Below are 23,337 nucleotides of genomic sequence, written 5' to 3'. Positions count from 1 at the left end.
AACCTAAAACTGATAGGAAAATAACAGAAATATTCTAAAACTAAGGAAGTGGGTATTACATTATTAGAATGATTTAAAGTTTGTAGAAAATCTAAAATAAAATTCATAATTCCTAATAATATAATGGATCTGAATTACTTGAGGTGCAATATGGTAATTAAAGAGTTCATATTACAAATTTGTCAATTCTCTCCAGAATGTAAATGCAAGGAGGAAGAGAGCTGTGCAGAATGTGTTCACAGCTGCAGTGAAAGCCAAACGTCTGTGAAGGAGTTGCTGCGCCTTTTAGCTGAAATCCACTTCATTAGTGCTGAGGTGTGTGCTTCTTAACTCACTTCCTAACACATACATGCACACCTTTATTATGCCCTTACAGTAGTAATCCACAAAACCAGATGTACTAGGCAGGGTACAGCAGAGTTTGTCACCTTGCTGAGGGAGGTGTGCAGCTCCTCACCTGTAGCTCTTCATTGAGTTGATATTAAAAGCAACTGAAAAAAGTACAAATGTCAGGTCATGTCAAAACTTGTCCAGGGCCCCGAAACATCCTCAGACGCCTCTAACTATACATTTCTATTTGCATTAACAGAAGCCTTATATAATCCTAATACATTTCAAAGACAGAGAGCAGTAAGCCAAGGCTGTTATCAATAATATAAAGAAATGCTGAGTAACATGCTTGTATTGTTTCTTGTGAAGTCAATCTGAAACCAGTCCAAGAATGGCATACTCCCCCACTAAATATACTACTTTGATTTTGAAGTTGAAAAACTATACAGATTATGGAATTGATAACTTTAATGGGGGAATGGCTGCCCATGGCTTGGTGGAATTTTTTTCTTTTTTTCTGGATATGATAATGGAAGAGAGTTACAGTTGTTGACATTACTGTCTTTACTTGTGAAATGTGAAACAACTGGATTCACTTTTTCTGCTCTACCAGTGTCTATTTCAGGCCTGTTTGCAATTAGATGTCTTGAGTGAGATGTTCAAGTACTTTAGACTTGAACTCTTTGTTATTATAAGAATATTTTTTATTTTTGCCTTACCTATGAAACAAAGACCGCTTGCAGTAGTAAACTTGCATTATAAGGATATTTTAACAAACCCATGAGGTAGATGTGTTGTAATTGGAGTCAGAGATTGTTATGCTCATTTTATTAACTTGTGTTTTGTGTAACCTCACTTTCCCCAAGTCTTTATTAAGTCCACGGAGACAGCACTTTAAACAAAATGAACATAGTACTCCACAGCAAATACCTGACCTTACTAAAATACTCCTCTCATGTATCTCTCTCTTTGTTTGCTGACATATGGGTATGATTTTTTAACAATTGGATTATAATTCATTAAATTAAAAACTTTCTACCTCTCAAACTGACAGTGGAAACAGGTCCTACTTAGTTTAACTGAATTATCCATCACTGGAGTATAACGTTTACCAGTTACCTTTTTTCTTTGACCTGCTACAGCTGAACGTTTAACAGCTGTCATTCACATAGTGGATGGTCTTCTCCGCTCTGTTTATTATTAAGTTTCAAAACAAGATGTCACCTATGATATTGTCTTTTGAAGCTAAGAAATGACTAAATTCTGTCTTGCTCAGGCCACCATACACAAGCTGCTAACAGAGGGAGTGCAGCTTAACAGCCCTGCTGTTCCCCCACAGGAGAGAGGGCTTTACGTACATGAAGAGGATCTACACTGGGTTATCTATAGGTGAAAAAACAACATGCACACACACGTTGACATCGTAAAGCTAGAATATTTTGTCTTTTTCTATGTGTTTCTTTCAATGTACCAAACATTTTTGCTTTATTTGTACATTACAGAATTCATACATCCGTATATTATTTATTTTATATACATTTTGTAATATTACATGCATGAATCCAAACTATGTTTTTACCAAACTACCACTATTACCACTACCACAAACTACCACTAAACTACCACTACTACCAAATGTTTTACTACCAAACTATGTTTTAATTTAGTATTATTATTCTATTATTATTGTTAATAGAGCATAATAAGACTTTGGGAAAATGGTGTGCTACAACATACTTAATGGATAGATTTGGGATTTTTCAAAAATTACTGTGCATGTAAGAATAGGTCTTTGTTGCTGTAACTTTTCCTATTCTCTGCATCAGCCCACTTCTCACCAGAAAATACATTTGTTCTGTGAAAAAATGTACTGCATAAGTTTGGAGCACAATGCTGGAGCCAAACACAGCAAGTGGCAGTGTACACCCTAAACACCCCTCTTCCTTGTTTATCATGTAGCAAAAACATGTGCCACCTTCATGTAAAAAATGGATGCACTGTAACTTTGAACACATTACTTTTTACACATCAATTGATTTTTCACCTGTATTTAATGCTGAAAACAAGACAATGTGGGCATCTTTTGGTCTCACACATCTATGACCTTATGTCCTTTCCACACCACTCTACCTCTCTCAACTAGAGACTGGATCCAGGCTTTGTCTGCCTATGCCACATCCAACTTCTTGCGGGCAGCAGAGCTTGGGGCAGAGATCGGGGAGTTGTGGGTGGTTGCAAATGCCACCATTTACCTGTGGAACTACAACAGCCACTTGTTGGCAGCTGGGGAATACCAGCGTCTGCTTCCTACCTTCCAAAGACTGGTGGAAATGCTTGAACAAACAGAGTTCACTGGGTAAGGTGTCTCTAAATGTACATTTCTTTTCCGGTATACAAACTAGTTTGGGCCCAGAGTCCTTGTAAAGTTAATTTTGTTCAAGTGTTAAATTGACTAGTGAAGTATTTTAGAGGTTGAGTCATGGCAACTGGACTTCTAGTTTTTAGAAGGAGCTTCATCAAGCTCCTTGGATGAGTTGCCAGTTGCCATAACTCAGCCTCTAGATAACTTCACCTGGATGGCTGAGAATCTTCACAGACATATTAAAGTATTATTGCAAACATGTCTGAAGTGGAATATTGCATGGCTTTGAAAAAATGTCTCAGTGGGATTTAAAAGAATTTCAGTGGTAATTTTTATAGCCCACACTGTTGTATATGTGTAGTCTTTCAATTTGAAAATTATTACTTTTTGAGCTGCATTAATATGTACATGTCTGTAGATAATCATTTTAATGTAGATACAATCAAGGTTGACTTTTGAAAAATGTTTGTTTACTGCATTGTAGTACATTCAGAATAAGCGCTGCTCTTATTTTTGGCTGTGAAAAGAAATGCTAATGAAAACAGACCAAACTGTCCCTTGAGCATTGAAATAATTATGTGAATTTTGGAATTCAGTGACATTCTCATGTAACAATGTATCTTAAGAAACACACTACCAGATTTATGGTAGGGGCACTTTCAGGAAGAATTAAAAGATACAGTAGAAATAAATAGGTTTGGCCTTCCAGCCCAACTTTCAGGCTTTGTTTTTTTCTCAGTAATGTCAGCATGGAGAATTTTTTTGCAGGAATCGGGCTCTGATTGTCCTGTTGTGTGATGCCGTGGCCAAGGGGTTAATTCAGCCCCTGTATGGAGCAGACAGTGTTGAACCAGTGCCACTGGGCGACAAAGGCAAAAACAGTGCTGAGAAAGGGATGAAGAAGGCTGCTAGTGTACAGGGGGCTTCCTCAGACCCTGCTGCCATGCAGGATCTCCGCAAGGCATTAGAGGTATGCCAGTATATGTGTGTGGTAGCAGGATGGGGAGAAGGGCACCTGTATACATGTCTGCATGCATACGTATTGTAATTATTATATTATATTATATATATATTATATCAGCATCATAGATGTATTTGTGAAAAATGGTGAAATTGAGTTTTATGTTTGGCAAGATAAGAAATAATCAAGCTCAGGATAAACTGATGAGGTCTGGAGAATGTTTATTAAAAAGGTTATATAACACATCAATGACTGGTTTTATAGAAACAATAGAAAGCTTGCTTCTTCTGGAAAGTAAGCTTCAAGTACCTCCATTCATAGAAATGTATTTCAGCACCTGGAAAAGTATCAATATGTAAAAAGGTAGCGGGGTTTCTCTAAACAAGCACAGAAAGAAAAAAATTACATTACAGACATTATTATGTCTATTATTAGACATTACATTTTATATTTTGAGGCTTACCACAGACAGACATTGTTTAATTTTCATGCCGTATGTGTTTGTATATATATATATATATATATATATATATATATATATATATATATATATATATAAGCAATATGAGCTCTCTCAAGAAAACTGTAACATGTTAAAACATCACAGCTGAAGCACTCTCTGTCATCCTTTGACACATAATCATTCATGCACACACGTGTACACGCTCATGTGTAGCTTTCATATCAGGATAACATTGTGACATTGGAGCCTGAGGTCTCTGTTCTCTTTGCTGCAGTTGCCAATTAAACCTTTTTCTCCTTTTATAGTCAAAGGCCCCGCCATGAATATTGGTGCTAACTACAGATGAAAGGCATTTCATCAGTAAATAATTAACAAAATTTCAGAATGCCTTTCCTTTTCTAAGAAGATATTTTAAAAAAAGATCCATTCCTATACATTTTTTATAATTACACAACAGTACAGCAGGCTCAGATAAAGTATCTGACTTCAAAAAAGTCTTCTATTCTCAGTCTCTTACAACTGCAACTGACGGGCTGACAAAGGCCCAGGGCCAATGTCTACTGAACCTTGCAGAATTTTACAGATAATGTATGGTATGGTATGATATGATAATGTATGTATGTATATAATGTATAATATAAACGAAAGCTCATTGCTGTTTTCTACACTTCCTTCTAGCTGTGTGAATATGCCTTTCGTATATCTAACTGCAACATACCAGGGGAGACTGTTCCCATCGCAGCAAGGAAACAGCTGTTGGCCACATGGGTGCAGACCAAGAAGCTGCTACAGCAGCAGATTGGCTCAAAGATTGTCAATAAAGATGAGGTATAATGCTGCTTAACACTGGCTGCTTGTTCTTATGTTGCTAATCAGTATTTAGGGTCAGTCAGTTAACATTTCAGAGCACTCTGAATTAAAGATATCTCTTTAATTGCAATATAGGCATATCATGCATTAGGATTACAATAAGAATAATGATAAGAATACAATATGAAAGAGTTTATTATTTTGAAGTTTTTTAATTGTATTCTTGGTACTTTCTTGTCCTGATTAATTAGGAGTTTTTTTGTTTTTAATGCTTGGATACTGACTTGGGTTATATTTTTTCTTATATTTTTTTCTCCACTGGTTTGATGCACAGGGGACAAAGACACTAAAACTGTTTAACAATTTGCAAAAGAGCAAAATTGAAGTGTCTGCAAATAGTTAAAGAAAATAGATAAAATAGTTATCTAAGAGAAAAAGAATATGGTGTGTCTCTTTACATGCATTTTTGAACATATTTCTAATTTCTTTTATTGGACACATAATTGAGAGTATTCTGATCTTAAGACTTATGTGAAATTAGTACTGACTGAACTTGTGTTCTGCAAGAATTTAATATAATTATGTGAAAAATAAAAAGAACATAGACTGTGAAAAGAGCCAGATATCCTGTAAAGTGAGGCTAATGCATTTGAAGTTGTGGGTCACTGCATCACTGCAGTTGCTATTGTAGAACACAGCTGGCAGAAGTGCAGTGGTGGGAAACAGTGGTGAAAACTGTGTACTCCAAAAAACCACAAAAACCTTCCAGTATAGCATTTTTTTGATACAACAAGGATATGCATTTACTTTCTTTTTCACTTGAAGGGGTTGACATCCTTGTTGTGTACTTTATCTAAGATTAAAATGGCTCCTTAGAAATATTTTTATTGAACTACGGAATATTTGAAATGTGAAGGCTAATTCCTTGCAGAGACAGCTGACAGTGTCACAAAATAATCATGACACATCCACAACATTTTCTGTATTATAGTCTTCTCAGAGTTTTCTAATATACTTATAATATTATAGGCTTATGATGCCTGACATTCTTATTTTTGATGTAGTAGGTGTTATTACAGTATTATACTCACTGGGCTGTGATCATCTCCAACTGTCATATATCCAGTTTTATAGTGGGACAAAAATGTGGTAGAAATCATTTATACAATTTGTCAGTTAAATGGACTGTTTGATTAGTCACTGTAATTCTATGGCAATTTGTCAACCAAGAATTTCTTACCCTACTTTAGTCCCTTCAGCCTGATGTGCTTTGAGCCACAGTTAAATGAGGTTGTTTCTTGCCATGCAAATTAGGAAGTGCAGTGTTAATATAAATGGGGTTTATTTCTAAATGCAATCAATTAATCATTCATCGACTAATTTTCTACACAGTGGAAAGTTATCTATCACTGGGACCTACAGAATATGATAATCACACTAGTCTATGTATAATTTATAAGCATATCACAATACAGTGATATGCTTATATGCAGCTTATATGCACACATATACTCCAGTGTATAGTATGTGTCTTTTCTGTAGGTAAATTTTAGGTTTTGGTGTAGTTTTGTGCTGAACTACTCACTTTGCATTGTACTTTTTCCCATTTGCAGTGTGAAAATGAGGAAGTTTCTGCAATGATGCAGGTGCTGGTTGGGGTGGAGATGCTCCTGTGCAATAGGAACCCGGGGCATATGGAGTTCTCTGTTCCCAGTCTCCCTACAGTATGTAGTGCTCATTGTTGTCCTACAATAGCTGTTTCCCAGGTGGTAAAAACAGATGCCAAGATGACACTTGAGCCTTCAAAGCCTGTCTGCATCTCATCAAGTGTCAGTATCTTCAAAATACTGTAGCTTCCTGGATTGTCATGCTTTGGTCAGATTATGGTTACCAGAGATTTCTGTGACATTTTTTCCGTGAAGAATTGCTCTCCAACACTCGCGGCTCCTTTTCCACACCTTTCTTCTTTCACTCTGTGTTTCATCTATCTGTTTCTTCTAGGCTCTCTTTTCTCTTCTTTCCCTACTTCTCATTTTAATCTACTCATTCCTCTCTTCCTTTTTTCTTTCTATATCTATCCACCATTCCCGTTATCCCTCACTCCCTACTGCCCTTTCAATTTTTCACACTTCCCCCATTCCTTCTTCTGCTCCTTCCACCTTTCCTTTTCCTTACCTTCCTGTCATTACTGCATACCTCCTGTCATTTTCTTCATTCTTCTTCCTCATTATACCTCCTACAACCTTACTCCCCTGCATGTTTCCTTCACCTCCTGCTTACTTTCACTTTTTTACTCATTTTTCTTTGCTTCCTCCTCCTGGCTTCTCTCTTTCCAATCCTTTGTTCATTTCTCAACCTTCCTTTTCTTTTTGTGTCTGTTCCATGACACTCTTTGTTTTCTCCCTTTCACTTACTTCTATTTTTTCACGTAATTTATTTAATTTCCTTGATGCTTTCCCTTTCTTGATTTCTTTCCCTACCTTCATTCCTCCCCTCTTTTCCCATTTTCTCTTCACACATATTTTCTTCCACTCTTCCCTCCTCTCTGTTCCTATACCCCCTCTTTTCATGTTTTTACACTCCTTCTACTCCTCCTTCCCTTCCCCTCATCACCTCCATATACCTCCTATCACCTCTCTTTTTAAGATGGTGAGCATGGCGTCAGAATGTAGCTGGACTGATCCTGTGGTGGAGTTGCAGGTGTGGTGCCAGCTGGCTGCCTTCTGCCACAATGTCAAGGACCACAGCTTGGTGTTGTGCTGCACAGGGAGAGCTCTGCAGCTGGAAGAAGCAGCGGTGTTGACCCTCAAAACCATGCCCTGCGTTTTGTAAGTGTAGTTGCCTAATTAGAATTTTTAAAGAGAATTTTATATGATCCAGCACAGAGCCGTCTTTTTTGTCAGATTTTTAATAAATGGGCAAGAGACACTGCATTTGATTTGAGTAGAATGAAAAGCATTATAGGCAGATTTTAGGAGTTGAGATTTTTGCTTCCAAAACCCTCTGAGCATTAGGTGGCAACTTTTATCTTTTATCTATAAATTTTATTTATAAAGATTTTTTTTATATGTTTAAGAGTGCTGTAGTTGCAAGTGTTGCAAAGTTTCAAATATTTCTAAGGTTTGTCAGTTTTGTAGTCAGTTATATCAATTTTGTTTGAGCGATTGAATGATTCTCTTTTAGTGATAGCTAATACATTTTCTCATGTTCCTAGGTATGGACTGACTGCAGTCAATGAGATGCTGAGCACTGCAGCCTGTTTAAAGGGATTGAGCTTAGCCCATGAGTCCAGTGGAAATCTATACACTTACAGAGAGGCCATGAAGGTCCTTCTGACCAGTGTCAGGTTGTGTTCATAGTTAATGTATTGAAATTTCTTTTTTAAAAGGATTTTATCTCTTTATCTATGGTTACTGACATTTTTATTTCTTTCCTTCTATGTCCACAGCTATGCAGAAAAGGCAGACAGTCCATCATTGTGTGTCACAGCTGCCAGCCATTACTGGAACACATGTCTTCCTCTTATACAGACCCCTAAGGGAAGATGGCAGCTCAAAGAGCCTCTAGAGAAGATCCTGACTGCCCTGGTCCAAATCAACACCAAACATGCACAGGTATGAATCTTCGTTTAGGCACAGTTGTACATTTATAGATTCATTTTTCATATTGGCCTCATGCGCAAGAGAAGATTTTTATGAGTCCCACTCAATTCCTTGTGAGACATGATATTTCCTCTACGTTTACATGTGAAATAGCACAATTTGTTAAAAGTCTTTCTGTGATATTTTGTATCTTGCAGATCAGTCAAAAAATCTTTACCCACACAGCCTACCGGGTACATCATCAAAATCACAAATAGTCTCACAAAGGTTATAGAAATTGTGAAGTGCATATCTCATATTGAAATATATATACAGTACAGTATAGATTTTTGAGATATACAGTGTTTTGCAGCTATTTTCCATTTTTTAAATTTAAATCTGTTACTGGGCTTTAAATACAAGATAGCACACAATTACTGGGTTGGATCTTTGCGATGTTGAATACCTACCATTAGGCAGTTTAAATCCCAAATAGGAGCAATATAAAAGCACATCAACAATGTAAACCACTGAAACAGTCTGCCAGTCTTTCAAGGGAAATGTTCCAGCCCCAGCATTATACAAGTTTTTCCTAAAACTGTCATTTTTTAGTCAATGTCTGGCAGGACAAATATTCATCCAACAGCAATTGAGGAAGGACAGACAGGTCAACTTTTCATGGCTTGTTATTCTTTCATTTCCATTTTTTAAATTGAGTTTGTTTGCTATTAAACATAGTGAAACAGGTGGCAAGGTTTTCAAACTGCTTTTTGTTATTTGATGATAAAATTGATGCTTTTTTCTTGAGAAGTTATGAAAAAACATTTCCCAGTGCTATGCTTGGACAGCCACAGGGATAAACAAAAATAATATAAAATTCCTAATTAAAGTCAGCTTATGTTAGAATTCAGAATAGTGTTCAGTTTCCAAGTTTTCATTGTGAATTTGAATTTCAATTTATTTTTAAAGCACATTCAAAAACCACAACTGCTGACCAAAGTGCTGGACACTCACATATAAAACAACACAAAACATGCATTACAATAATAAGATCACAACTGTTATACTTGATTAAAAGGCAGGCAATGAAGGGACCAGCCTAACATGCAGTGGCAGCACATTCCAGAGTTTAGGGGTGACCACAGAAAAGACACAATCAGCCCTATTCTTCAGCCTTGATTTAGGGTTGACCAAAAGCAGCGGATCAGCAGACCTGTGGAATTTAGCTGGTGAATAACGTTGTAAGAAGGCAGAAAGGTAGGGTGGAACCAGCCCATTTATTGCTTAAGTCAGCAATAAAATTTTAAACAAAATCCTAAATTCCAAGGGAAGCCAATGGAGGGAGGCCAAAACAGGTGAAATATGCTGTCACTTCATGTTAAAAGCCATGCTCTGGCATTCTTAACCAACTGAAGGCATGTAAAGGGAGGACTGACGAACACTATGCATATATATATATATGTAATATATACTTTTTTTCAATCAAAAGACTTCAGTCAATAACCTTAGTTGAAAACACTGATAAAACAACTGAACACAACGTTTACTTTATTAACACACACACTTTATTCCCCGCGCACAACCGCCTTCCAACTAGCGCCCACACCAAAAAACCCAGAAGGACCTTCTTCCATCTGAACATAGTAGGGAGTAAATAACATATTAACAAACACAATATATTTGACTAATTTAAATTCATTCTCCATTATGACACCCACATTTTTCATAGCTAGTTTTCAAATAGATCAAGCAGCAGATGGTGCCCAGGTGGAGAATACCAGAACTTCAGTTTTAGTTTCGTTGAAACTGAGAAAAGGCCAACCATGCCTTAGCATGTTTGACACAATCCAACAATGGTTAAAACAATGTCATATCACACATTATAATGGCATATATGTCTGAGTCTGAATGTCATCTGCACAACTTCTTCTTTTCCTTTCGGCTGCTCCTCGCCACAGCGAATCATCTGCCTCCATTTAACCCTATCCTCTGTATCCTCCTCACCCACACCAACTATCCTCATGTCCTCCTTCACTACATCCAAGAACCTCCTCTTTGGTCTTCCTCTAGGCCTCCTTCCTGGCAGCTCTAACCTCAGCATCCTTTTACCAATGTATTCATTGTCCCTCCTCTGAACATGTCCAAACCATCTCAATCTGGCTTCCCTGGCTTTTTCTCCAAAACATCTAACATGAGCTGTCCCTCTGATGTCCTCATTCCTGATCCTATCCATCCTCGTCACTCCCAGAGAGAACCTCAACATCTTCAGCTCTGCTACCTCCAGCTCTGCCTCCTGTCTTTTTCTCAGTGCCACTGTCTCTAAACCAGACAACATTGCTGGTCTCACCACTGTCTTGTCCACCTTTCCTTTCATTCTTGCTGACACTCTTTTGTCACACATCACACCTGACACTTTCCTCCACCTGTTCCAACCTGCTTGCACACGTCTCTTCACTTCTTTTCCACACTCTCCGTTGCTCTGGACTGTTGACCCTAGGTCCTTAAAATCCTCCACCTTCTTCCCCTCTACTCCCTGTAACCTCACCATTCTACTTGAGTCTCTCTCATTTACACACATGTACTCTGTTTTACTGCGGCTAACCTTCATTCCTCTCCTTTCCACAGCAAAGCTCCACCTCTCTAGATTTTCCTATGCTGTCTGGCTACACTCTCCCCAGCCACTACTTTGCAGTCACTGATCTCATTCAGGTTGAAACGTCTGCACAAAATGTAATCAACTTGTGTGCTCCTGCCTCCATTCTTATATGTCACCCTATGCTCCTCCCTTTTCTGGAAAAATTTGTTCACTACAGCTATTTCCATCCTTTTTGCGAAGTCTACCACTATCTGTCCTTCTGCATTCCTGCCCTGCATACCAAACTTACCCATCACTTCCTCGTCACCTCTGTTTCCCTCACCAACATGTCCGTTGAAGTCTGCCCCAATCACCACTCTCTCCCCACTAGGGATATCCTGAATCACCTCATCCATCTCCCTCCAGAATTTCTTCTTCTCTTCTAACTCACATCCTACCTGTGGGGCATAACCACTGACAACATTCAACATCACACCTTCAACTTCCAGCTTCAGACTCATCCCCCTATCTGACACTCTCTTCACCTCCAGAACATTCCTAGTAAAATGCTCCTTCAGGATAACTCCTATTCCATTCCTCTTTCCATCCACACCATGATAAAACAGCTTGAACCCTGCTCCTAATCTATAGGCCTTGCTACCTTTCCACCTGGTCTCCTGAACACACAAGATGTCCACCTTTCTTCTCTCCATCATATCAGCCAACTCTCTAGTTTTCCCTGACAAAGTCCCTACATTCAAAGTCCCTACTCTAAGTCCTACACTCCTGCCCTTCCTCTTCTCTCTTTGCCTATGAACGCATCTTCCTCCTCTCCTTCTTCGACCAGCAGTAGTCCAATTTCCACTGGCACCCTGTAAGTCAACAGCACCAGTGGCGGTCGTTGTTAACCCAGGCTGCGACCGATCCGGTATGGAAGTCATATTTGTGATTCGCATGTTTGATTTGGCTTAGATTTTACGTCAGATGCCCTTCCTGACACAACCCTCTGCATTTACCTGGACTTGGGACCGGTACATGAAGACACTGGATTGTGCCCCCCTGTAGTGTCATCTGCACAACAGTAAATTGAAATTGCAACTTTTGTAATAGTAGATTAATGGCAACATATCTAAAGAGAACAGTCATTACAGAGGACATGTATATCCAACAAGGCTGACAGAAAAACCTGTGACAGTCAAATAAATCAATCCAGGGCAGTACCTTTGATACCAGCACAGTGTTATGAACACTGAATGAGAATACTGTATCCTGTCGTGGAAAAAATACTTGAAGGCAAATCTCAGGTCAAAGGATGGCAAATTTAATAGGCAAGGCAACGGGCAAAGCAACGGAGTCACAACAGAACATACAGCCTGCAGAACGGGTCAATAGCAATTGACCACGAATACAGAAAATAATCAGCTTTTATATCAGTTGAACAGCATTAATTTACACATCAGTCACTCACATGTAAATCATGCCAGTAGTATGGTATACATAATATAATTAGTGTCTCCATGACTTTCCGTCTGCTTCCTTGTGACTACAAAGCCGTGTTAAAAGTCTTTGTTGAATTAACATAGGACACAGAGGGAGGTAGCAGACATTTGTCTGTCAAGGTATAAATTTCCCTCACATATCCAATTCAGCTGTCTGGTGTAAAAAAAGGCAACAAGGACAGATTCAGTACTATGAAGTGCTTTGGATACAGACTGGAACAAAATTTTTGAAAAAAAATAGAAGTTCAGAAATTGGTCTGAAGTGAGAAGGAACTAAGGTATCCAGGTTAGGTTTTTTAAATCAATGATTGCACACTCGTGTGCTTAAAAATATTTGGTACAACACCAAAGTCAACACCAGAAGTCAAATTGCGATGTATAATTATCTGAATAACAAAAATAATATTGTTAAAAGCAGCATCAGCAAGGCAAGCTTAAGGTTTTAGATGACTGAGAATCACCTTTAAAAAAGGTTGGGGAGTAAACCCTATCCTAACAAATTAGATTGTTTTTTCTGTATGAGAGGCAACTACCTTACCAGGATAATTGAAACAGGTATGGTGCAGGCTATGGTATGGAAGAGGATTTACAGATAAGGATGCACGGTCATACGCAGGGCAAGGTCAGATAGCAATTTATCTTTTACATCAGTGGGCTTTGAGTACAACCAACAACCAGCAGTCTTCTAGTACTCTTGCAACCTAAGAATTAATCTTTTCCTCTTCTATTTCAGAAACAGGGGAAAGTAAAAGGCCTACTGACCTTAACAACACAGCCTCTAGGGAGTTATAAAGCAAAGGGTGAGTGGTGAAAGTACAGGAAAGAACTTTTCTTTTAATTATAGTAGGATATAACCACTGTAAATGGTTTCATGTTTTGCAGTACTTCTTGAATGAATATGAATCTGAATTGCCCTTTGTTCCTCTGTACTCTAAATAATGGATGGAATGAATATTTACATTATAATGATACACTTCCTTACATAGGATTACAGATCTAAATTCCAAATCCATATTTTTGTATATCTACATATGTGTTTCTATGAGCAGATGAAGACCTAACCCTGAGAGCAAACATTTACAGTTTGTTGCTCCAAATAAACATTGATAAAACAAACTGGAAAAGTGCCCTGCAGCTGCTGGACAAAGCAATTAGAGACATGTCAAATACCAGACACAAACTGTGAGTAAAAAATAAATAAATGAATAACAGTGAGAACTGTGAAAATGAGATGAAAGAGACTGGAAAAGCAGAATGACAAAAAAAAATCATATTATTGTCATTTGTGTTTTGCCAGACCTCTGCTGAAACGTCGTATACTGATGAAAGCACTAGTGGGGGAAAGCATACTGTTGGACACGCAGAGATTACAAGATGAAGGAGAGCAGTGCTGTTCATCTGTGTGGCATCAGGTGGCACTGTGTGCTAGCAATGTAGCTCAACAGCTGACCTGCTATCAGAAATCCATCACCTCTCTCTTGGTAATACTTCCACATAATTTTAACTATTACACTATTTTACACTATTACCAAAAAGCTTACCAAAATTAAATAAGATGGATGTTGAAATCTGTCATATAAACAGTATGTCATATGTTATAAATCCAAATGGTATGGCATTTTAGTATTTTCACTCAAAGGCAAGAATAAGCATGTTGCTCTGTGACCATCTTGTGGAACCACAATGTCATTACAGCTTATTTCAAAATACCCTTTTGTGGTACAATTGAATAGTGGAGAGTGCACTTACTAATCAGTTATTAATGCCACCAAACAACAGCAAAAACAACTCCAAAATGTTCTTCACAATTAAATAAATAAATAGGACATTAAAATTATTAAATATTTTAAAAATAGAAATAAAATACACACAACTTTCTAATATGACCATGAAGTTAAAATAATAGTAAAATAATGACTCAATCAAAGCCAGGAGGGCAGAACAGTTATATGACTGGCTGCTGGATATTCACTGTTTCCACCCAAGTGCTGACTTCAAAAAAGCAAAATTACCTTAGACCTTCTTCCACAGTTCTGCTCCAAATAGTGCTGGATGATTTAAGTTTTGGCTTTTTAAATAAAGTGTGGCATTGAAAAAAGAAGCATTGGCATTGAAACACCTTTTTGCAAATGGGCATTAAAAATATTTTAGTTTTGTATCTTTTTGCATTATGGTGAGTTTTTCAGTGATAATCGTTTGATACTATTAGAATCAAAACTTGTCATGTCAATGCACAGCAAGAAAGAGTTGACTGTTTATGTGCAAACAACACACTTTATAAAGAAAATAAAAAAGATGTTTTAACTGATTTCTGTGTTTGTGATCTGTGAACAGGGTACAGAGACTCAGTGGCAGAAGGTTAGCCTTATGCTCGAATTTGGTGGGTGGCTGTACTGTCATAATTTTCCCAAAGCTGATGCCCAACAACAGGTTCAGTGGGCCATTGACGTCCTTCTACACACTGAACCTGAACCGGCAGAAGAGGCAGGTAGGACTCACCGGATCATCTTGTTCATTGCATTATGATAGTGCATGTTTATGTGAATGACTAAGCTGTGTTACAGTAATTACATTGCTATGCATTCTACAGTCTAGAGTGAAAGATAACAGATTGTGAGCATTTCCTCAAGGTACATGAGGGCATTAAATGCAAATATCTCAGGGGTCCTTTACCATATGGGTTCAGTTTGTGTGTGTGGTTGCATGCTTGAATGTAGCCTGTATATTTCTATTTTAAGAAATCTCTGATGTTTTATGCTGTGTTGTCTGAGGGGAATAACATCTGGGCCCATATTTACAAAGCTTCTTAGAATCCTCTCAGAGAGCTCATATCTTAGCCTGAAAAGTCCTAGCTGGGAGTCCTAGCCTGAAAGTGATTTGGGAAACGTCTCAGAGCAACTCTGAGTACAACCATCTGCAAAGGTCTTAAAATGCACTCTTAGTGAAAATATCTTGAAGTTAATTAAAACGATTTCAAATGTTGAAAATGTGTCTACCTATTTTCACACAGTAGTTACTATATGTAAGTGCTTACATTACCCTGTAAACATTAAACCGAGCAAATATCGTTCAGAGGAAAAGGAATGGACCAGACAGACACACATCAGTCTCTTGATTTAGGCCCATTAAGTATTTCCTGACATCCAATAAAAAGAAAAAGTGGAAACCAATTACAGAAATGTCCCTCTGTATAATTGACTTTACACTACCAGTCTAAAGTTTGGACACATATATTTATTTAATTCAGTGGAAAAGTGTGCCCAACCATTTGACTGGTAGTGTATTTGTGGTTGTTAAAAGTATTATTAATGATGCTGTTGCACAGATCTGTCTTGTTTCTTTGTGACAGTAAGTTCTTACTAATGTTTATCTTTCCTCTAGAGAATGATTCCAGAAAGAAGGATCTGAGCCCAGTGAAATGTGAGTCCATGGTAGGAGTTCAGGATTTGCTATTCACAAAAGATTTGTCTGATCTGAAGGAAGTGTGGCGCCTTGACTGCTTGATACAAGCACATACTCTACTTGCTGTAATGGCAGACAAGACCTCCCCTGAGCACCAGCTTAACCTGCTCAGAGCCTACTCATTTGTACTCCAATTATGGCAGGTAATGTATCTTCACTGTAACATTGTCTCATCACTCAACTGTGACAGTGTGGATGGGGCTGTTCTTCAAATGCAAATTATGTGCATTGTATTTTATTACAGGTGTCCATGGCGGTGGCTTGTGAGATTTTCAATGCTATGGCAAAGAGTCAGCCACCTCAGCCTCCTCCCTCTGCTGGATCCAAAAAAGGAAAAGACATGGGCAAGAACAAAAAAATGAAAGATGTAAGCTTAAATTTGAATTTGGTTATTTACAGAATTTTAGTAATATATAGTACTACCTCATTAAGAATAATGCAGTCACATCATCTGACCTTCTACTGAACTAACTGCATACTAGAATGTCAAATATGTGTTTCATCTTTTTGACCAGCTTACCCCTGTTGAAGACAATCCTAAACCCGTTATCTTGGATCAGGCACTTCCTTCCACCCCAACAGACTGGGCTCGCTACAGCTGTCCTGACCAGGCCAGGCAGATATTCAGAACCAACAGTAGCCCCTACAGTATCAATACACACAGCATTATAAATCAGGCAAGAATACATACATCTCTCTAATATTTCTGTGTCATGATGACCATCTATCTGCTGAGCTTGATATTAATATGTATATATTTGGGTATAAGCATAAGTAGATTTTTATTTCTTTGTCTCTGTGTTTGACTGTAGACTCAAAGCTTGTTTTATCTCAGTTTGCTGGAAAAAGAACTTCACTCACTTTCACTTGACCACCTGATCCTGCCTATAATGCATCTAGCAGAGACCATTGCTCATGACCTTTTGGACAGAAGGAGCCTTTCTGACCTCTACCGACTTAGGTAAAAACACTCTGTTTTCAGTTCATGTAGAGTGGCAGGGCTGTGCAAAATCTAAAATATTGACTTAGTTATGTCACCTACTTCAGCTGATACTAGTAAAACACCCCCAAATTATTAGCCGTTAGCAGTTGATTTTGATCATTTTTTTCAAAATTGTACTTGGCAAGTATGAAAATGTCATATAGGCAATGCTCTCTATTTTGTAGGGATAGGGACAAATGAGTGGTTTATTTAACCAGTCAACAGCTGCATAATAACAGAAAACTGGAGGACTCATAAGCATCAACTTGTGGCACTATTATTAGGTAGTTTCAGAAATTGTGTTAATGATTCAGTTTTATGTAGTGACTTTGTACATTTGTCGTTGCTCATTTTTTAATTAGAATTGTACAGACCTGTTGTCAGCTGGGTTTGGAAACATACTCCCCATATCAGGAAAAGCTCCTGCTATCTGAGAACCTGAGTACAATCCAAGAACAGGAACAGATGGGGTATGTCAACTCATTTCTAAACACTTAATGTTTGTTATGGTTTAATGACTTATGATATGATATTTGATTTTAGGTGCCACAAAGTGATTGCTCTTTCACAGGAGAGGAGAGCTAACAATCAGGTCAGGCTGTTTTAAATACTACACATTTATAAGGATTTACACTGTTCAACAAAACACCGTTAAAGTTAACAAATTGTAATTTTACTACATTTATTTATTAATTGCATTATTTACTGTAGAATGAAGAGACAAACTATATATTGGTGAAGGAAATTTACTGTGAGCTCCAATTACTATTGTTCTAAAGTTACACTAAGTAATATGAGGGTTTTAATCATTAAATTGCTTGTCTGACAAACCTGGAATGAGCGTTAACTCTTTCTATGAGTCACGTAATATCAAATGATGATATACAAGGTCTATGATTTAGCTTTTGGCTCTATGGCCTAAGAACATAGCATAGGTTTCACTTTTTATTGTAACAATGTCCCTGTTAGATAAACACATATAATTCTTTTATGATAGTTAATAATGGTTAGAAACTTTCTCATGCTTCTATGTGCTACATGTGTATAACCTGTTAACGTGTTAAGGGTGGGCATTTCATTTTGAAATCTATAGACCTCCTCCCATAAACTTCAACACCAAGATCCAAGAACACACTCTGAGCAAGATTTTTTTCTTCTTTTGCTCCCTTTTTTTCACATGGTGGTGTGTATGCATTTTTCTGTTAGATGCCGTGTGTGCATACATGTATGTCTTCTGTGTATCCAGCCTTTTAGGTTGACAGTGTTAAAAGCACTTTCTGTTTACAGTTGGAGTCTGTTTAAAAATAGTGAATTATCCTAGATCTTGGTGATTTTTTTTCAGAATGGAGATATGGATCAAAATGTGGGGTTTGTGCAACAAATTATACATGTGTGGCTGGACAAAGCTGAGGTTTGCCTCAGTATGGGGCTTTATCAACCAGCCAGGCAGCTCCTGGCAGAGGCCCATTTAGTGGCTGTGGTGAGTTAAAGACAAGACTCATTTATGCTCTTGGCATGCAAGACTGAATCATTTTATACAACTCAAATTCTGACGGATATTTTGGTAACACTTCATTTTACAGGTGTTGTATTTTCCCTCGAAACTCTCATTGTAATTTCCTAAAAAATACTTTGTACTTTGTTGTTAGTTACAAGAACATTTTCAAGAAAGTCAGACACAATTTAGGACAAATTATAAATGTAGAAAATTGCTACCAAGTTGTTATACTCATGGTGTAAAAAAATGGTCAATTATGTTGAATGTGAATATCCATCAACATTTCCTAGAAATAATAACAAAAATTCTTGTGAATTTTAGGTTGTAATATAAGTTTAACTACTGTACTGAGTCTATAAAATGTTATAGCATGTGTGAGCATCAATATGCATTGTGATTATTATAGTTTCAAACAAAAAACGACAGGTAAGGATTTGCCATCCACCCAATATGCAGCATAAACTTCAGTTAAATTATTACATATCAATTACCAATCCAATCTATAATTTATGGAAAAAGAATTTAAAGGACAGTGTTGGACTGGTGACCTGTCCAGGGTGTATCCCTGTCTTTCACCCAGAGAGCTGGGATAGGCTCCAGCAGATCCCTGTGACCCTGGTTAGGAATAAGGAGGTATACATAATGAATGGATGAATGAATTAACTGAAAGAAAGAAAGAATTATTTTTTGTCTTCCTGTTTTTGTCAGGAATATCAACATCTGTTTATGAACGATATGTAACAAGCAAGCAACACTCCCGTTTTACCTTTAATGTTGGTACCCTTACTGCTGGGCAATACTATGCTCACTAAAATATTAGATGTCTTTATTGCAAAAGATTTGCTAATATATTCTTATTTGTATTTTTTTGGTTCTGTCTTTTAAGGAAATTGGAGATCAGAAAGCTGTGGCAAGAAGTCTGCTCAATCTGGCCACTCTGGCTTGTGAAGAGCAGAATCATGCCCAGGCTCTGATCCTACTGGACAAAGCACAAACCCTGGGAGGGGACGAGGAGTTCTGGTACCAGCTCACCCTCACCAAGGTCAGCGCTGTAGTAGGTCAAGGAGACCACGATGCTCAAACCAAGGTATAGAATGACCAGCTTCTACAGACCAGTTACCTGATTAGTGTAGTGAACACTTTTCCCAACATGTTTTTTTTTCTTTCACAGGTTGATCAAGTTATAAAGCAAGGTTGTTGGGCTCTTAAGGTGGTTCTGGAGCAGCAGACAAACCGAGTCCCAGAGCTCACATTCTTGATAACGTCATTAGAGATGAGGTAACCTCAAACTTCTTTAGTCAAAGTATTGAGATTTCAGCCTGTAAATTGTCGTTGGAAACAAAGTGACTGAACAGTAAACTTTGAAGGATGGATTTAGAGTTATTAAAATGTGTATTTTTTATGACTCAAGCAAAAAGATCTAACTGTGGTAAAGTGGCAGGAAGACAGACAGACAATAGAGACACATGTAACTAGAACACAAAGAAAAGCTGACCTAAGACTATACAGTAACTTAGGAACTCAATCAATTACATAGCACTAACGGATACTAGATTGGTAATTCAAAAAGAAACAAAACATACAGTAAATATCATTAACTGCTGAACTGAACACAGTATTACACAAGTAAACTGAAGTGAAACTAAGGCCACTATAATCAAACCTTAAACACCAAAGAAGCAAACAACATGCAACTAATAAAGAGGGATCAACAAACATGAAGAAACTAACACGCAAACAGCTAACACTTAAAACCAACTAACAGGGAAACAAGTGTCCAGCAGAACAGGGTGGTGAATGGTGCTGGCTGCTGTTTGAGATATTGAGTGTCAAACAACAAATGGGGTAGGTGTAAATACAAATGCTAAGTAACGGGTGAAAATAATCAAGCAGGAAGTGACAGGTAAGTTAAGCTACGAAATGGAAACAAGGCTTGAACAGGAATTGTGTCAAAATAAAGGTCCCAAAACAGGAAGTTGGAGGTACCACTGGCATAAAGATATTTTATAATCCATGAACCAAAGAATCAGTGCATCCCTAAAGTATGAGTTTAGACTGTTTCACTCTAGGCTTTCTTATAGACTTTTATATACATGTTTAAATGACTTCAATGTCTTGCATGCATCCGTCAACTTCCTTTGACCCCCACTACTTTCAGGATATGTAAGAGTTTTCAGCCTTTTTTAGACACTAAAGAGTCTAGATGCATTTGTACTTTTTTACTAAACAACTGGATTGAAGTTTTGCACCATAAACCAGGCAGTACTGGTGTATAGGTCATATGTTGAGGGTAAGGAGGCTCCAACACACTTACCAAACGCGTGAATCCATTGTTCTCAACAACTGAAAAAACATCTAGAGCCATGAAAACACCCATTGCCCTGGTAATTGTTTGAGCACGGTCGGCGGGGGCGTGAGAGTATCGCGGTATGCCACCAGAGTTCCCGCGATACGTACCGTGAGTGGTGTATCTCGGTTTATGATATTGCTACACCCCTAGCACTCATGTAATCCTCACATAATGTTTTTCTGTGTTCCAGAGGTGTCATGGAATGTATACATGCCATCTGCGGTGGTGAAACTGGAGCAACACTTTACACTGAGGCTGTGCAGATGCTAACAGCTGCTTGTGATGCACTCAGAGAGTGTGCCAACAGTTTTACTAAACTCGGCTACAGAGAACAAGCTGCAGAAGCACATTCAGCTTCTGCAAATGGTCTAAGGTTAGTTTGTCAGGAGTTAATTCAAATTGAATATCAAAAAATGAATATATGCTGCACTTGAAATCATACTGTATTCTATGTATTAATCTACATTTATGCTTATTGATTGGATTTGAAAGTGAAATCTTGGAAGTCCACACATAGTAGTTTAACTTAAGAATGATTTCATAATATAACTCATACACATAACCTGTTTTGACATAGGCTCTGTTGCTGCCTCACTCACACAACCATACTCTGTGTTTTCTGTATCGGTCAACCTTATTCCACATTGTCCCTGTACAGAATTTTAGCCAACCATACAGCTGATACAGACAAGAAGCAGCGCTTCCTGTTAAATGGCCTCTCCCAGATGCAGCTCGCTGTCACATCACAGGAGCATGTGGTTCTGAATGCTCAAACCCTGCTACCTCCACAGGAGGAGGTAAATCAAGTGCACACATGTTCCTTGACAGTCTTTCACTGTGATGATGCCAAAAGCCTTAGGAGGAAATGTCATCTCCCAGAAGAAGTACAGTTTGATGGTTACACTCTAACTCAGACGCTGATTTCTGGCTAAAATTGTTGGCCCACCATGTCCAGATGGCAAAATGTTTAGTCCTATTTAAAGCTGTATCTGAGCATGTTTTTCGGTAGTTAGATTTCTACTGTCTAATTGGCCAAATCACATTTAGTCTGCTGCATGAGGTTTTTAATGTATTTTTTGTCACTGCCATATTCTTGCGGTTGTGAGTGTGTGACATCTCAACTAAATATTTCTGTGTGTAGCTGTTCATAACTTATACATGTTTAACAATGTTTTGACTGTGACGGGGTTATTGTTGTAGGAAGTTAATGGCGGAAACCGCAGCACTGACATAAATGACATGTTTGACTCAGCCATTGTGGGCTGGATGGTAGTAGTGTGCTTCCAGTATATGGTGCTGTTGCTCTAGAAATGACTGACCTCCACAAGAGGTAACAGCTGTAATCACTGAAGTCATGATGAAATATTCATACCTATTTTGTTCCATATGAAATTCTTTCTTGTTTAAATTAGTGTTTTTCAGTTTGAATCAGACCATTCCTACAGTTTCTCATTTGCAATGTATCTCATCACATCTACCTAAGTTGCTAGTTGGGAATTTACAAAAACCTAGTCCTGCAACCTAACCTATAATTTTAGAATAATTGTTTAAAATTACCATTTTAATACTTGCCAGACTTTTGCTTCTTATTTGAGGTTGGTAGCCAATTTAAATAGGAAAGCAAGTTGACTTTTGTGGAATTTTTCATTGAAACATGAGTTCTTTGAGTTTTTTGTACTGTTTTTTTTTTGTACTTGTATATATATTTAAAAGTGTATGTTATTTGTTTCTCCACGAGCTCCTTCATATTTTTAAAGAATAATGAATGCTCTTTCTCTGTTTTGTAAGCTGGTGCTTTCTGTCCTTTCCAGAGCCATGGCCTGTCACTGGCAGCCCAGCGTAGGTTGCTGCGCCTGCGACTGGGCCTTGCAGATTTTTGTCTGGTCATACTGGAGGAAAACCTTGCAGAGGAGAAATGCCAAGCCCTCGCCTGCCAAAGTAAGACTTCTGCTGAGATAGCACTGGAGGAGTTTACACGCTGCACACCTGAGCCCAACTCCACAGAACAGGTTAGACATGTACAAGCTTAACCAAACCACGGTCAAAATGGGATTTAACCTGGTGCCATTCATTCAGAATATTTATGAAGGATTTTTCACTATAGTGTTTGGTTTGCTGCTGCTATTCAAGAAAACAAAGATTAATGGCTTTGCTGTGTATCACCTTATCCATACAACATGCATTGCTCTTAAAGATGCAACTTGAAACAAAAATAAATAATTTGTGTAAGAATTTCCTCAATTCTAAATGTGCTTTTTACCTGTCAACACGTTTGAAAATCCAAATAGGATATTAGCAACTACGTCTTTCAGAACTCTGAAGAAGACATTGCTCATTTAATAAGTTTAGTTTGAAAGGCTGAGCATGGATTGCAGAGCTATATGACATGTACAGTTCTAAGTTCTTCTATTATTTTTTATGACTGGTATAATCATCCAGGGAAGATATCATTTTTTTATTTTTC

At 37.8% G+C, this 23,337-nt stretch overlaps 1 protein-coding gene across 3 annotated transcripts in view; it reads left to right on the top strand.

The window, feature by feature from the left end:
• LOC113124117 (cilia- and flagella-associated protein 46-like) overlaps positions 1-23,337 on the top strand; it is a 42,907-nt gene that overhangs the window by 4,622 nt on the left and 14,948 nt on the right. For 2 of the 3 annotated variants that reach the window (XM_026296569.2, XM_026296568.2), the window contains exons 9-33: positions 197-315; positions 1,607-1,719; positions 2,474-2,686; positions 3,461-3,662; positions 4,795-4,944; positions 6,540-6,650; positions 7,573-7,754; positions 8,141-8,272; positions 8,375-8,540; positions 13,315-13,381; positions 13,631-13,763; positions 13,879-14,062; positions 14,916-15,069; positions 15,963-16,186; positions 16,288-16,410; positions 16,559-16,720; positions 16,856-17,004; positions 17,388-17,495; positions 17,569-17,617; positions 18,368-18,505; positions 19,410-19,610; positions 19,695-19,801; positions 21,064-21,246; positions 21,532-21,670; positions 22,685-22,882. In XM_026296569.2, the coding sequence (XP_026152354.1) occupies positions 197-315; positions 1,607-1,719; positions 2,474-2,686; positions 3,461-3,662; positions 4,795-4,944; positions 6,540-6,650; positions 7,573-7,754; positions 8,141-8,272; positions 8,375-8,540; positions 13,315-13,381; positions 13,631-13,763; positions 13,879-14,062; positions 14,916-15,069; positions 15,963-16,186; positions 16,288-16,410; positions 16,559-16,720; positions 16,856-17,004; positions 17,388-17,495; positions 17,569-17,617; positions 18,368-18,505; positions 19,410-19,610; positions 19,695-19,801; positions 21,064-21,246; positions 21,532-21,670; positions 22,685-22,882 (3,707 nt within the window). Of the gene's footprint in view, positions 1-196; positions 316-1,606; positions 1,720-2,473; positions 2,687-3,460; positions 3,663-4,794; positions 4,945-6,539; positions 6,651-7,572; positions 7,755-8,140; positions 8,273-8,374; positions 8,541-13,314; positions 13,382-13,630; positions 13,764-13,878; positions 14,063-14,915; positions 15,070-15,962; positions 16,187-16,287; positions 16,411-16,558; positions 16,721-16,855; positions 17,005-17,387; positions 17,496-17,568; positions 17,618-18,367; positions 18,506-19,409; positions 19,611-19,694; positions 19,802-21,063; positions 21,247-21,531; positions 21,671-22,684; positions 22,883-23,337 lie in introns of those variants that run through there. The other variant, XM_026296570.2, reaches the window with a different exon arrangement.

This window comes from Mastacembelus armatus, unplaced genomic scaffold, assembly GCF_900324485.2.
Source record: "Mastacembelus armatus unplaced genomic scaffold, fMasArm1.2, whole genome shotgun sequence".
In the NCBI taxonomy this organism is placed as follows: Eukaryota; Metazoa; Chordata; class Actinopteri; order Synbranchiformes; family Mastacembelidae; genus Mastacembelus; species Mastacembelus armatus.
The sequence above is the reverse complement of the archived record's forward strand: the minus strand, read 5'-3'. Positions and strand labels throughout refer to the sequence as shown.